At 37.5% G+C, this 16,731-nt stretch overlaps 1 protein-coding gene across 1 annotated transcript in view; it reads right to left on the bottom strand.

Moving 5' to 3' along the window:
* The window catches only part of FAM184A (family with sequence similarity 184 member A), a 106,954-nt gene continuing 90,223 nt past the window's right edge, over positions 1–16,731 (bottom strand). Inside the window, exons 13-18 of the mRNA XM_058680370.1 lie at positions 15,122–15,306; positions 14,545–14,691; positions 6,720–6,837; positions 4,688–4,792; positions 1,867–2,069; positions 1–298 (exon numbers count right to left, since the gene is read on the bottom strand). Coding sequence (XP_058536353.1) covers positions 217–298; positions 1,867–2,069; positions 4,688–4,792; positions 6,720–6,837; positions 14,545–14,691; positions 15,122–15,306 — 840 coding nt within the window. The 3' untranslated portion in view covers positions 1–216. The remainder of the gene's footprint in view (positions 299–1,866; positions 2,070–4,687; positions 4,793–6,719; positions 6,838–14,544; positions 14,692–15,121; positions 15,307–16,731) is intronic.

The following is a 16,731-nucleotide window of genomic DNA, read 5'->3' as shown; positions in this document are numbered from 1 at the left end:
TCAAATAAAAATAAATGTTATAATTACACACATAATACAGTACCTTATGGAATGACTCCAATGAACATCAGAGGAAATACAGTGAACGCATGGTGAACTTGGAGAGACAGATAGATTCTCATTCACAGTGTTTGACCTGGGGAAGCCTGTTCACATCATGGTTTGTATAAAGTCATGCTCTCAGTCAGTCCACATGAAGCTGTGCTGACAGTTTTCTCAGAACGTGAAGTACCGGGCAAACCACTCCTGGCGCTGGGGATCTGGAGAAGACACCGGGGAGGCTTCACTCTGAGGAGGACTAAATTCATAAAAAGAGAGACACGTAACCCAGCGGCTTGGCAAAATGAAGGGAAAAGCACATAACACATCCGTGTAGACCACTACAAACTGGATGTCCATGTTACAAGCTGTGTTTCACACACCTGCTCCAGTTCCACACTCCAGGAGCTCATGCAAGTGCATCAGTAACTCAGATTAATTCAGTTAAAGAGGAGCCACATCACGACCACAGGAAGACCAAAGGCAAACAACTGAGGAAAATGATGAGACTGCCTTGGGATAAAAACAATGCAGGACGATGGCAGGAGATAAGAGAGTTAAGACAGTGTGCCTCTCTTTCAGCACCTTTTCCCTTTCACTTAATTAAGTAGAAGCTCAGAATCTGACACAAGCATTTGATTCTTATAAATGTTTCCTTACATATAATTAAATTAAATAATCAAATAGAGGTTTTGTGGTTTTTACTTATGCATAGTTATATTGAGCTTTGATTTCATAATTCCATAAGCAAATACTCCAGGAAAAGGAGTACATCCTCTATCTTCAAAATCATTTGATTTACACTTATCATAATGCTAATGAAAAGTTCTTTGACTACTTGAGAAAGCAAAAGAATCCCTACCGTCTTTGGGGGAAATTACAAGGCACGCAACAATGGGCAATGGGAACTCCGGCAGTCATGTCCTTGGGCTCATGCACATGCAGCCTACTGATGCCTGAACACAGCCATGCAGGGGGGAAATAAGCAACACACAAGATTTAGCAGGAATCACATTCAGATGTGCATTTCACTACTTTTCATTCTTGCTATTGTTTTATGGTTCATTAACAGCATCGCTAGTCATTAACAATGTCACTTATAGTAGACATAAAAAAGGCCTGTCTGCATGTAAGATCAGTATTAGTGCCACTGCTGAGATTTATTAAAAATTAAAAAATAAATTTAAAGCAGTAAAATATAAATAATATTAAGGCAACTATAAGACAGCAGTACCTCTGACTATCTGATGGCTAACCAACTGCATTTCATGTTAAACTTATTTGTTAGGCAATCTAATCAACAACTCTGAGGTAACAAAATTGGAATGCCAATTTGAAAATCTGTATTTTTCCTAACTTAGTATTTTGCTTAACTATACCATTACTTCCCAGAACCTACATATTTATTTTGGTGGTATGCCTACACATATTTATAAGTAAAACTTATCAACAAGCTATTTAAGAACCAAAAAACATTTAATAGATTATTAAAAATTAATAGTTCTTCCATCAGGATGGGTTATTCATGAAAAAATGTGATAATACTAACAATGAATCAATTGTTCATAGATATTAAAATTCTAAGCATGTGAATTACACTGGCATTGCTTCTAATACTTGGAAAAGCGATGAACAAGAAATTAGAAAAAAAGTTTTCTTTTTTTAAACAGAGACAAAAAGTTCCCCACAGAGTTGACAAAAATTATTTTAAAAATATTTCATTGTACTATTTTTCTTACATTGTTCTCAGAACATATTTTGGCAATTCAAGAAGATACATTTCTCAAGATAAAAAAGAAAAAAAAATCACTGGTGAGGCGGGCTCACCTCAAAAATGCCTTGGGCTCTTTGGGTGGCACTGGCTGTGGAAGTGGTTTGCTGCTGTTGAACTCAATGTCGTGGACTGGAGAATTAGGAATGGGATCCAGGCGGTTAGGATGTCCATTGCCCACTCCACTGGATTCCAGAGCACTGAGATTGGGAACACTCACAAACCTGTTTGTTGGTGATTTATCATTCTTCTTCTTTTGCTGCATTAGAAATAATACATGTGAGGACATTCCCTACATGAGAATAAATAAGAAAAATAGGAATAGCACAAGGTGTAAGCTTGGCGTGGGGAAATTTGGGAAGTTTTAAGTAGGTTAGGATTTTAAAATAATTAACTAGTGTTACCCAAAGTGTGGTCTGGATCCTTGGAGGTGTTCTTATCTACATGGAATCCTCAAAGACGGGCATGCTACCAGGACAGAAGGAAGGAGGGAGCCATGTATGGGAGTGTGTCACTCCTGGCTCACCCATCAGGAAGGCGCAATGCCAACGGGTAAAGAGAATACTGGGGGAAGGGAAGAATGAGGGAAACAAGAGCTCTTGCAAATATCACAAGGCTAAATGAATTTAGGTTAAATTAGAAAAAAGGGGTGAAGTTAAATATAATTTTAAGAGAGGTCCTTGAACTTTAGCCATCTGTCAAAGGGAGGCAGTTCTTGCCTAGAAAAAAAAAAGCAATAAGAAAATGCTTGGCAATGTAGTTTGAAGCAAATTTCACATTTCTACTTAAGACCTAAAGATTACTCAGTGAATGTTTAGATATTAAGTACACTGTGACATCGTTGTGAAAGGAGGAAATTAAATCTGCACAATTTCACAATTAATTGGCAATATCATTATTTTCTAAAAAGATTTTAAAATAAAAGTAATCAGTATTTTCATATCAATCTTTAAGAGATTATAAAGTGCAATACAATTATAGATTGCTGAACTCTATCAGCTTACAAATCATTAACTGGAGTCTCAAGTCCCTTAATCACACCTGTAGAATCAATGAGCATCACTCGTGTGGAATAAAGACCAGCAGGTTGTAAAAGACTTAGAAATTCTTCATATTTTTCTGATTAGATGTAACTATTTACAAAATTTTTCTTTGCTAAATGATTCCAGACTTTGAAAAAAAAAGTAATGCACAAAATAAAACTTTTCTTTTACTTACTAAATAAGTTCCTAGACACTTTTGTCCAGGTTATATTCTAAGACTCACAGCACACTCAGAAAAAGTGTTCTTCAGAGTTACTGGTGAAGATGGAAATCACTATAAGGTCAACAATAGTTTGAAAGTTCTTACAAAGATGTGTCTTGCTTTTTCTTATTCTAGTCACCAGAGGGCACAGTTAAACCTACTTAATATTTCTATTCCAAAAAATTAAAAGTATCATTAGTGGTGTTCTACAGTAACAGTTTTATAGCTAAAAACTATAATTCTAATCAAATAGTAAGAAAAAGAAGATATAGTGTATCTTGTTTCTATACTACTTATCATCTGGAGTCAGCACAATGGCTTAAATAGCTAATCCTCCACCTTCAAGCACCAGCATCACCTATGGGTGCCAGTTCATGTCCTGGCTGTTCCACTTCCCAGCCTGTTTATGGCCAGAGAAAACAGCAGAAGATGGCCAAAAGCCTTGGGTCTCTACACTAATATGGCAGACCCAGAAACTCCTGGCTTCTGGCTTAAGATCAGCTCAGCTCCAGGCATTTTGTTTATTTGGTGAGTGAACCAGCAGAAGTCTATCACTCCTTCTCTCTATAAATTACCTTTCAAAAGAAAAAAGTACCTGTAATTTTACTTTACAGTTAAAAGTTTATCTTAGCCTAATTTTTGAACTTAGATGCTGTATGAGGCTCTGGAGACAGACACCTCCCTATTCTTTCCTCTGCACAGAACATTCATGCTTAACATTTGCAGCCTTTAACCTGTGAAGGAGGGCTGGATAAAGGGTCCCGAGAAGAGATGTTTTATAAGCTTTGAAAGCAAAATTTTTGGGTAAAGCTCCTAATAAAAGCAGGCATGATGTGAAACTTAGTAAAATTAAAACCAACAAAAGTGCTTTAGAATTAGCACCTTCACGTGTTCTACTAACTTCTATCAAAAGATTTCTAAGCCTTAGGAAGCCAATGCATATATAATCCATTCTATGTTACTTGCTTTATTTACAGGATAGTTTGTGGTAGCTTATAGAAAATGTGATGAAACTCTTCAACTAGACAGATACTAACTGATTACCCACTGTGCCCAAAGTACTATTACAGGAGCCCTAGGAAGCTGGAATACCAAGGTACACTTCATGTCAAGGCTCTTGTATCTGTCCTGAGAAAGTCACAGAGTATCAGAACATACAATGTCAATGTTAGCTGTCAACAACAGTCATAAGACTGAGGGCAGTAAAACTCTACTTTGATTATTGCCAAGCAACAAGTATCTGCACAGGAAGTATTAATCGGACAGGTGCCACATATCCAGGGCTGGAGGAGCTTTTTGGGCCCCATAAATAAGTAGGATCAGTTAGGAAATGACAAGCAATTAACTGAAGGACATTCAGTTTTCTTCAGTAATGTGAAAAACAAAATAAAACAAAACGATAAAACCAAGGCTTTATGTTAAGTGTATTAAGTATTATTTTAAGGAGTCCGAAAGATCAACAAAAGAATATTAAGTTTCATTATGAAAATAAAGAATTTATAAATTTTTGTGTGAGATAATTAGATTTAAGAAAACATTTTTGGGGGAATTTTATCCTATTCTCCAAATGCTTCACAAATTTTTAATAAAATTTTAAGCCACATTCCTATTTTATATGTCTACAGCACATACCTTCATCAATGGATTAATAACACCAACAGTGGGGCTTGAGTTAAACACTTTGTTGAAGTTAGTTTCTCGATTGACTAATTCCAGCTGATAAAATTTATTATCCTCCTGTGCAAAAGAATATAAACATCTTTTCAACATTTTCTATTGAATATTTAAAACCTAATGTGTAAGTGTCATTTCATACAAAATTTAAAACATGAATGAAAATTTATTTCTGTTCAAAGATTTCTAAACTTCAGCTGATTGTCAGGGTTTTAAAAGCTGCGGGAGGGTAAGTGTTCTATACATTTTAAACCCTGTGCTGGGGCACTCTATCCTGTAATACCCTTTCCTCTGAAATTGGATCTAAATGTTTTGTTTGTTTCTGTTTCCCAAGGTCAATTATGCAGTCTGGGCTGGTCTGACCTGCATTCACTGGGCTATATGTGTGGTTGCATTGTTTTCACACAGCAGGATGGCATTATGAAATATTACTCCTCAGTTCTGGAAATAAATTAGATTCTTGCCTAATCTCCCTGAGACATCAACACAACAGAGCAATGTTAATCACTGAATAGGGAAAAAAGAATGCCCAACTCAGAAATAAAGTCTCTGTCCCAGGATGCATCAACCAGCTTGTGCTAACTGAACAACCAGAATGTGGGAAGGCCTTAACTGGATAGAAGGCCTCCTCACAGGGCATGTGAGGATGCAGGGCTGTGCACATCTGGAGTCCTCATCACCGTTTTAGTCACCACTGACCATCACTTAAGTCAGCAGTCTCTTCCTCTATGCCCTAGGATCCACACCATCAGGGTGCTGTGAAGAGTATGAACCACCTGTGGCTAAAGCCTGGCCCTGGCTCCCACTAGCTGAGTTATTTTGCAGTTACTTTGCTCTTTTAAGTCTAATATCTATCCCATCACACTTCCTCTGTAAGAACTGCAAAATCAATAGCTACTTCTATGAATCAAGGAAGAAAGTCACTTACTAGGCTTGCTAATCTCCTGTGTGACATAGAGAGTAATCCTCTGTGAGTCTACTGTCAAACAGAATGATCTATGAGTTCTGTGTACATGTTCACAATGCTTGCAGAAATGGGTGGTTGGCGTAGAACAAGCCACCCTATGTCTCCAAAGCCTGCGCCTGGGTTCTTCATGAACTGCAAACGTGCCCTGTTGTTTTCTCCAGGAAATTCTAGTCCTAGAACACAGGATGACCTTCTTACATGCTAAGAGCTACATTAGGAAAAAAACTTCAGCGATAAAGGTTATTCTTGTACTGTCTTATGCCAATGTCCAGGTTCCAGCTGCAGAAACCAGTGCATACACAGTGATTTGTGTTCTAATTCTAGTTTTACTGTCAAAGATTTTCATCTAATAGTGGCACTACAGGGCAGTATTTTAATTTTCTATAAGGGCATATCATTTTTGAAAAGTGAAATGGTTCTTGAAACTTAAAGCAATTGTGCAATTTTTTTTAATTTTTGAGGAATAACAGCTTAAATGAAGTCTGTGTATTTTCTGTGAAATATGTATTTTCTTCCCTGATGGATTTATCTGAGCCCTTAACACCTTTTGTGTAGAGTGGAATCTCTTTAGATCCGTGTCTGGTGGAACACATTTTAAGAACTTAACATGGATAACCTAGCACTGTACACTCTAGGCTACTGCATGGAACACATTGATTGTTCTTGCCTAGCCAATTATGATTCTACATATATAATACATATACATATATCCTTTAACCATGTTATCTGTGTATCAGCAATGACATGCCTATGATTAAACATGTAGTATTATCAAAAGGATTATCTTTTTAAAAATAAAGAAAAAGTCAAAAATTCCATATTCTCATGCCAAACTTAAATTTTAAAAAATGTTAATATGTACTTCCATTCCTAAGCATCTTAATATTAACATTCAAATACAATGCCCATGTTTTTACATTCCATTTTCCATCAGCATTACTTAAAAATATTTTCCATGTTTTCCTGGAACAGTGTTCTATTGATTAGTAACTTGGTTGCACCAAAAATAAAAAAAAATCTTACAATTAGTTTCTTTATGACATGGTCTCTTTCTGTAAGCATGGCTTTTAAATCTGTGATCATCTGTATATCTTCTGGTTTTGATTCCCTCAATAGGTATTTTTCTTCCATTTCTTCTAACCTACAAAGAAAAAAATCTTTAGCTCACCGATATTGTCAGACACACACACACACACACACACACACACACACAAATTTTAAACAAATTTTTTTCTTTGAAACAAGCATGATGACATGATTTCTCCAAAAGCTGTGAGGTTACATTAAAGGCTTTATGAGTTGTGAATATTTCTAAGCGTCTTATAGGTTACTCTTCAAACAAAATTAACTCATTTCAAGGTATTCAAGAATATCTGGAGTTAACAAGCTGAACTCTGCAGTTGATACAACATGTTGAACAGTACCAACCTGACAGAAGTTTAATGCTGGAAATGCAGATTTACTTTAGGGGCTCTCACCATGAATGTGCACGATGATACAAGGTTGGGTAACATTTATGAAAGGAATAAAGATAGAGGAAAGGGGGACAGAGGAGGCACACAGATGCATTTCATGAGAAATGCAGTTTAGCAACTCTGTGGTTGCAGCTGACACATACAAACTGTGGAAGACTCATGAGATAGAGAAAGCACAGTGGTTCCAGGCCTGTTCTGTCATGAACGCCCTGGAGGATCCAAACAAGTGAGCAGACGTGCACAGCCTTCCAGTCCAAGAACCAGGGCAGGGCAGACCGAAGAGAATGCCAATGGAAAACCTTATCAGCTTTTGCATGAAAAGGCTAGAACGTAAGCCTACTAAAACTACGGTTAAGGGAACAGCCACTGCCTGTGTGCTGGCATGCCAGCAGAGGTTCGAGTCCCAACTGCTCCACTTCAGATCCAACTCCCCATTAACACACCTGGGAAAACCGTGTAAGATGGCCCAAGTGCTTAGCCCCTTGCAGCTGCCTGGGAGGTCCAGAAGAAATCCTAGGCTCTTGGTTTTGAACGGCCCAGCTCTGGCTATCGTAGCCACTTTGGGAGTGAATCGCCAGATGGAAGAGCTCTCTATATCGCTCTCTATCTCTCTCTGTAATACAGCCTTTCAAGTAAATAAGTACACCATTTTTAAAGGTTTATTTTATTATTTTTTTATTGGAAACTCAAATATACAGAGAGGAGGAGAGACAGAGAAGAAGATCTTCCACCCATTGATTCACTCCCCAAACAGCCTCAATGGCCAGAGATGAGCCGATCCAAAGCCAAGAGCCTGGGCACGTGCGTGCAGGGTCCCAGTGCTTTGGATCATCCTCGACTGCTTTGCCCAGGCCACAAGCAGGGTGCTGGATGGGAAGCTGGATCACTGGGATTAGAACAGGCACCCTTATGGAATCCCAGAATGTGCAAGGTGAGGACTTTAGCCACTAGGCTACCACGCTGGACCCAAGTACATCATTAAAAACAAAACAAAAATCCTATGGTTAATAAAAGCTGACAGAGAATTTTATTAACTCAGCTAACACTGTGTAACTTTCAGAAGATCTATCTTCTAGGAATCAGTGATCTGACCCAGTCTTCTTATTCCCAATCCCAGAGGGACCCCAGACTTGCTGCATAATTTAGTTGCATGAAAATCCTCTACTAAGCGTAGACTGAACATCTGGAGATGACACATTTGGCTGTGTACTCAGGAGCCCTGCACTTCAGTTCGAATCAAGGGGTGCGGAAGCAGGAGGGTCATGAGAAGCATGTGGGGTTAGAAGTGGCTGTCTCTGTCTATCTATTCTAGATTTTTTTGGTTTTTTGTTTGGTTGGTTGGTTATTTGTTTGTTTTAAGGGGTTTCCAGAGCGATCCTGATGGTCACTGCCAGAGAGGGTGAGGACCCAAAGTTGGAACCAGGCGAGGATCAGAGACAGCTCCCCTCCCTAGTCCCGAAGGAAGTTTAAGATGCTGGACTCTATGCTTGGTATATGCTTGCAATGAAAGAATCTCAACTGAACTTGAACTGTGGTAACGCAACAAGGTGGAGGAATCCACCATGGAGGGAGGGTTTGGGGAGGGGAGGGGAGAATCCCAGTACCTATAAAACTGTGTCACATAATGCAATGTAATTAATAAAAAAAAAAGTGGCTGTCTCACAGATGTGGCCCAAATGTTTCATTCCTTCCCACCCCCACCCCCCATGTGACAGACCTGGATGAAGTTCTTGGTTTGGCCTGGGCCAGCACGGGCTACTGTGACCAACTGGGGACTGAGCCAGCAAGCGGAAGAGGATCTCTCTTTTTATCTCCATAACCCCAACTTTCAAACAAATAAATTTTTTTAAGAAGTGGCTGCGGCCAGAGACATGGCATAGTAGGTTAAGCCTTGGTCTACAATGCTGGCATCCCACATGGGCTCTTATCTGAGTCCTGGCTACTGAGCTTCTGATCCAGCTCCCTACTAAAGAGTCTAGGAAAGCAGCATATGGCTCAAGTCCTTGGGCTCCTGTGCCCCTGTGGGAGACCAGGGAGAAGCTAAGATGCCTGGGATTTGGACTGGCACAGCTCAGGCTGTTGTGGCCATTTGAGGAGTGAAGCAGTGGGTGGAAGAGCTCTTTCTGTTCTCTCTGTAAATCTGCCCTTCAAGTAAAAATAAACATTTTTTTTTAAGTGGCTTGACTTGGTTCAACTGGGACTTAGGACATTGTGAAGTTAACTGTACAGCACTTTAAATTTTGCTCTTTACTTACACTGTTTTGTAGCAATGCAGGTTTTAGTGCAAAATAATATGATTCGCTGAACTCCCATACAGTGAGCCCTACATTTTATCATATGGCAGAGTTTACTCATCGATTTACTCATTGGTAAGGTTTTAAGAAAGACTGAAATACTGATCTAGTCAAAGAAAAAAGAATCTGGGTTTTATACCAAAGCAGCCACATGATGTCACTAGAGCTCTTTCTTTTATCATGAACAAGCAAAGTGTCATGGCTCAAAAGGCTAGTACTCCACATTCAAATGGTGGCATCCCATAAGGGCACCAGTTCATGTTCCAGCTGTTCCGCTTCCCATCTAGCTCTTTGCTTATGGCCTGGGAAACAGTGTAGGATGGTGCAAGTCCTTGCGGCCCCACACCCAGGTGGGAGATCTGGAAGAAGCTCCAAGCTCCTGGCTTTGAATCTGCTCATCTTAGGCCAATGGAGCCATTTGAGAAGTAAAACAGCAGATGGAAGATCTTTCGCTCTGTCCTTCCTTCTCTTTGTAAGTCTGCTTTTATAATAAAAGTAATCTTAAAAAAAAAAGCAAAATTCAATGGCTTCCTACAACTGAACAATACTTGTTACAAATGGTAGCTAAAAAGCTAAGCCTAAAGCCTTACTAAAAACTATTATTTCTATCATTTTGTCCTAGCATAATGAAAAGTTAAGGGAGTATAAAACAATCAGCTGTCATAGCTGAATCATGGTTTTCTGCCTAGGGGTCAGCCCTGATCCCAAGTTCTAATAAATGTTTTAATTTAACATACACATTCTTTACTTATAGATTCATTATCAATTAATCTTCTCCAGGAAATACCTTTACATCACCGAAAAAATTAGTAAGAAAGATACGTGGATATTAGAGAAAATGTAGTTGATTAAAGAAACATAATCCAAAGAAATACAACTAGGAAAGCATTAAAGGAGAGAACAAATAAGTAATACATTATAGAGTTAGTTTACAAATACATTTCTGTATTTACTAACTTTTTAAAATTCTAATTGGAAGAAAACCTGGTCCTATTCCAATATCCACTTAAAATCCAGCACTGGTCAGTGGGTTTCCCCAGGCAACTGTTTCAGCCACCCCAGATGTCAACTTAGTAATATGAAAGATGATTTTTAAGTTTTTTTTTTCTAACAAATGCTTATAATCCTATTTCACAACATGCAGACAGATCTTACGTGTCAAAACTAAACATTAACAATGTGTTATTCTCACACAATTGACATAATTACAGCCTAGCTTCTACTTTATAAGGAATGAGATTTTTCAGTAGTGATAATGGTTTTACAATAGTGATACCAGGTTTCCCTATAAATTTTATGTTAAAATTAGTTCAAAATGTTAAGAAAATACTATTACAAATCGTCGGATATGACTGCATTCCTAAAGACAGAGTTCTTCAAGTCTTAGAAGCACTGCTCTTAGGGAATCACAAGTACATCAAGTCTTTTATTCAAGACACAAACTCTATTAAAAGTAATACAAAGAAAGAACAGAAAGGAGAGGTAGAACATGTAACATTACTAATTAGGGTCACCACTGGATCTCACCGCGTGTGCACGCACACCCAAATTTATCTTTTTTTTCCCTGAGAATATATAGATCAAAGTCTATGGCTCATGGACAACACAGATCTAAATGCAAAAGTCTAAAACAACTGTAAAGAAAAGTTTAAGTTATAGGGACCTCCCCTTTCTGTTCTTTAAAAAAAAAATAATAATAACTGACAAGAAAAAAATCGCTGAATTGAAACTGTAGAGTCAAACAAGAGCATTATTAGGCACACATACGCTTTGGGACTTTATAACGATGAAAGAACTTACTATGTCACCATTCTCTATAGTCTTATATAAAGGAAACAGTATTGACGCATTTTAATGTGGAACCTTTGTTTTCTCATAAACTCATCGTACAACTATAGTTTGTGACAATAGGATTATTTCTTTTCACAATAAGAAAAATAACCTAAAGTTGTAAATTTAAAAGATCAAATATCAATAACAAAAATGATTGAGGTATTATAAATAAAAGGTTTTAAAACTTTCAAAGAACAAGTAATTCCATAGCGCTAGAATGCTTTAGAGATTACTGACATTTGAAGTCCAAACACAGAAATTTAACACTTCTCCAAAGAAGAAATGCTCTTTTTGTTCAACCAAGGTGAGAAGTTTATGTAAAATATGTTTGAAAGAAGCTTATGTACGGTATACTTGACTAATAATCATCTCTGAACTACCTTTTTCACATAATAAAGATCTGCCGTAATGTTAAGCTCTAGAGTATATTTTCATTTACTTTAAACTTTCTGTATCTATAGCAGAAATCATTTGGATTATCAAATACCTTTCACTTTGTTTCTAAAACATTCAAAAACATGACATTTTATTAAATATAAGGTTTCTGATAAAATATTCTATCACTGAAGAAAATAAAATTTATATAGAATTCAAAGAAAATAAGATGTTGATATCCAAAACTGAGAAAAATTTCTAATAGTGAGTTGGTAACAGATATAGTTATCACTATTCCTTCGAGATGGGGAGGGTGCTTTCCATCCCATGAATACATCATACTCTCCTTCCTGGAGTCCACTGCGATTTGGGGCAAGAGCAGAAACAAGAAGCTTCTAGCTGCTCCAGAGCTTCCTCAGTGCCTGGCTTGCTCTGGCAGGATGCTTCTTAATCCACCAACAACCAACACCTTCTAAAAGTCCACAGGATTTTTATGATTTCGAAGTTTAAAAGCCAGTGCACTGCTGATGAGAACGTCAATAGGGTACTTTCATCTTCTGGAACAGGTCAGGAATTGTTCAGATACTGCGTCCTCCAGTTCCATAAACTGGAACAAACCCTGCCTGCCCATCACCTATTTAAATCCAAACCACCGCATTTCAGAATATGGCCAACAGTTGAGAACTGTGCTTTCACTAGGACAATTGCTAGTCCCCATATTGCTACAGAAATCTGAATTATTAATTCAGTTTGTCAGACTCATTAGCCACGGTGCAAGGGCTCAGTCACCTCTACTGGCTAGCAGCTAGAACGCTGAAGACAGCAGATGTGGAACATTTTCATTAAAAAAGAAAACCTCTTGGACAGCACCAGTCAGATAAATGTGTGTGTGTGTGTGTGTGTGTGTGTGTGTGTGTGTGTGTGTGTTTAAAACAGTAATTCCCTAAAGATAGAGATTAATTACAGAATAGGAGTAGGTTTCTGTTGATAAAATACAGCTGTTACGCATAGAGCATGAAGCATAAAAGAAATGATGAGGCTTGAAAAGCAGATAGAACAGTTTATTCACCAGTAAATCTATTTGCTGTTTGCTAAAAGCAGTTACACTACAGTCATTACTTACTAACTACTGAAAAATCACAATGTACAAAAACCAAACAAAGCAGATTGGAACAGAAGCAGAGACATAGCCTGTACTCTTTGTCCACTACCAGTGCTGAGGAAGCAGGACGGAGGTTACCGTTCAGCGAGCACCGAGAAGGAGAGAACCCAGGCTCTCAGCCTGTGCCGAACCAACAACACTGGGTGACAGCTTCTGAGCATACATGAGATCATTTCTGCAGAATGTGTGAGGTGAGGAGCTCATAGAGTGGCTGAAAAGGATTTAAGAATTATTTCTAATGATATCAAACGCAGCTCCTGCATCTGGGGAAGTGATGGTCTCTCCATGAGTCTCCTCAGGGGTGACTTCACAAAGTTGTAGATGCGATAGGGAATCCTCAAAAAACACATCCATGAAGTATCTCTTGAGGGGAGACTACAGAGAAGATTCTATATATGTTCATCAGAAAGAAATACCTCATCTCATGGGACATTTAAGCAAATGCCAAGACTGGAGCGCCTCCTATGGTGTAGACTTTTGTTAATGTGAATATGTGTATAGGTGTGCTCTTGCCTAGGTGTGTCCAGTTATATTGTGAGATTGAACCAGTTATATTGACAAATAGGAGAAAAATCACATGTCAGTAAAGTAATCAGATAGTAACGGGACATAGATTATGCCAGACAACACAGGAAGATGTTAGGGGGAAACCAGGAGAGCCAGTTCCAGTGATGCAATGACAGCTAACAGGGAACAAGGGTTGCTACTGGACGATGCAGAATAAGGCCCTCTGGAGCCCAAGGGTCTAAGTTCTGACCTGGACACAGAGGTCAATGGGGATTCGTTACACCAACTGTGACTTGTCTGAAGTGTGTGGGTACACACATACGTATCTGTATAATATTTTTGAATGAGGCTATTTCATTTGATTGGAAGGGGAGAAACTAAAGTGAATAAATGAACCACTAACAGCACTTCAGAGTGGATTAATTCTGAGATAATTCTGGATCAGAACTTAGGACACAGATTTGGACTGAACACTATTTGTATTGACTTCAGAGATTTAAAATTTCTTTCTCTCGAAAGGGCATGCCTAATAAATTTCTTTTAAACATCGGGCACTAAATAGAAATTCTGTGCTTTTTACAATACTGGAGTTTATTAGGAATGAGTAGTAATATTATCTGCATTGTTCTCTCTTTATTGATATTTAAAATCTTTGAAACAATTAAATTCTATAGTAGGAATTCAAAGAAATAGAATATCCAAAATAAAAAAGGAACATATTTACTCTTTCCTACCCCCAATATCTCCTACTTCTCTCCCTACATGAAATTATAACTGTTAAATTTTTATTTCTCTGTGAAACATTAATATTTTATTTTTGAAATATTAATGTTTTATAAAATAGGTATTAAGTATGTATATAAAAATATTACATTCCTACTGTTTAGGACATGCTCTTTTTAGTCAACATTGTATAATGAACATAATTTGAGCTTTGGCATGCCTTAATGGCTCATAAATAGTTCTAAGAGATATTACTCAGATAAACATTGTCCTAGTAGAATCATGGCAGTAGGAGTTGATGAAAATAATCACTGAACTGCTTTATTCAAATTAAATATATCATACTACACTTATGCTCTGTAATATAGCACTTATGGTCTTGTAAATATCATTTTACTGTAATCGTGGCTAACCTAGGTTAGACACCATGTTCCTCAGTTTATCCACATGTGTATTTTCTTTAATATAATATGACTTACGACACTTGCAAAGCTGCATTTATTTCCTTGAGTAGCTCGTTAGTCTTATTAAAATCTGCCAGCATGATATTTTTCTCTCTGAGGTGGTCTGCTGTCATGACATCCAACTCTTTTTCAAGTCTCTTGTTTAAATCTTGTTCATGCAACCTGTTTATTTTTAGTTAAGAAAATGTTATTCTGACATCAAGTTTTCAGATCTTTCTATATTCTATACCAGATTCAAAATTGTTTTTGCTATGATACAAAAAAATATGAACACAAACAGCTTAAATTAATCTACTTACTTTGTTAAAAACTTCTAGCTTGTGCTAAAGTTGTCTCCTTTAATGCTTTTTCAAATTAACATTCCAAAATATTTTAAATTTTTATAATTTCAAAAGTTAATGAACACACGGGAGAACATCATTCAAAAATAAAAATATCTCTATGTTTTGGGTCATAACATAGGAAATGAAATAAAACGTGGTCTTCAATATATGACAGCCTGAGTCACAAAAAAAGGCACACACGACTACATACAAGGACAACAATCCTCAGAAAATGCTGCACATCCCTTCTCTTGCAATTAATGGCATACCTCATTTGCTGGTTGGATTCACTTCGTATTCTGAGAATTTCTTTTCCCTTAAATTCCAGTTCTTTGGTTAGAGCACTTATGTTCTCATGAAGGTGCTGTACTTCCGTATCCAAGTCAGAGATGTGATGTTCTCTGTGCCTTAACTCCTCCTGTAGATCTGTTATTCTACATATGTGCTCCTTACTCTGTAAAATGCAAATAGAATTCCCAGACTTTTCTCCTTACTGTCTTTCTGTGCTTATATGAAGAATAGATAAGAGATATTTAAAACATCAAATCAAACTATTTTAACATTGCTTTAAAAGTAAACTTGTACAATGAGAAAAATGCATGCCCTCTTCTTTTTCATATATCTAAGTATTCACACAGATGAAATTGCAATGATGTCTTGGCTACAAGTGCCCCAAAAGTTTATAAAAGCTTATTTCATCCTTTACAAATGAGGAAACAACACCCAAGAGGTACTGTGTCCAAAGATCATCTTCAATCAATTGCAGAGTTGAGATTATGACACAGGGCTCTCATATACTCCACAGGCTCTCTATGGCCCTGCAGTAAAACGTTGACACCACTATCCTTCCATCCACAGGGGAGCTGCACACCCACGGCCTTCCCAATACTTAGAATGACAGCTTTGCTTAGTGCTGGTCAAGCAGTTGTCTACACGAAGGCGCCCTTCCATTTTACTAAGTTATTGTTTTCTATAGGTTCTGTAGGCCCAGATTTTGTCAATTACAGTATACATTTAGTTGAACAAAATATAGCTCCCCTCCATAATTACAAGGTTGTTCATTCAAAACTTCTTACCAAAGAAACAAATACTTGGGCTTGAAAATCCAAAATCCAATGATCTAATAAATATCAACCTTCAATGCTATTTCATCATCCACTCATACACTCAAGGTCACAAAGGATCTAATTTAAGGAAACTATAATTGGCTAATCATCTAATTTCAAAAGTCTCACCAGTGGCTATACTTGAAAGATATAGAAATATAGAGACCTGATTCTTCCATAGCCTTTCATTCCACTATGGCTAATTTAAATTCAAGTAATTTAAAATTAAGTAAAATATAAAACATAGTTTCTTGTTTGCACCAGACATATTTTGCCAGTATGGCCACACCTGAATGACAGTAGATAGAACAGATGATCGGTGCCTCATAATGGATAGTTTTACTCGACAATATTTCCCTCAATTTTCACAGTTTGTTTCATTGTTTATTTTCCAAATACAAATAAAAGTTGAAACATTCAATTGAATGGCCAATATACTAAAACAGAATTACTTATTGTCCTTCACAATCTTTGTTTTAAATAATCACTAATGAAGATAGTAGCCTCTACAGAATAATTCTCAGGAAATTGTGAACATTTACTATTGACATTTAAAAAACGGTCACAGGCCTGGTGCGATAGCACAGTGGTTAAGGTCATCGCCTTGCACGTGCAGGGATCCCACATGGTCGTCGGTTCTAATCCCGGCAGCCACACTTCCCATCCAGCTCCCTGCTTGTGGCCTGGGAAAGCAGTCAAGGACAGCCCAAAGCCTTGGGACCCTGCACCCATGTGGGAGACCCAGAAAAACTCCTGGCTCCTGGCTTCGGATT

The sequence above is a fragment of the Ochotona princeps genome, chromosome 1, assembly GCF_030435755.1.
Source record: "Ochotona princeps isolate mOchPri1 chromosome 1, mOchPri1.hap1, whole genome shotgun sequence".
In the NCBI taxonomy this organism is placed as follows: domain Eukaryota; kingdom Metazoa; phylum Chordata; class Mammalia; order Lagomorpha; family Ochotonidae; genus Ochotona; species Ochotona princeps.
Note: the sequence above shows the minus strand (reverse complement) of the source record. Positions and strands in the feature narration are given on the sequence as shown.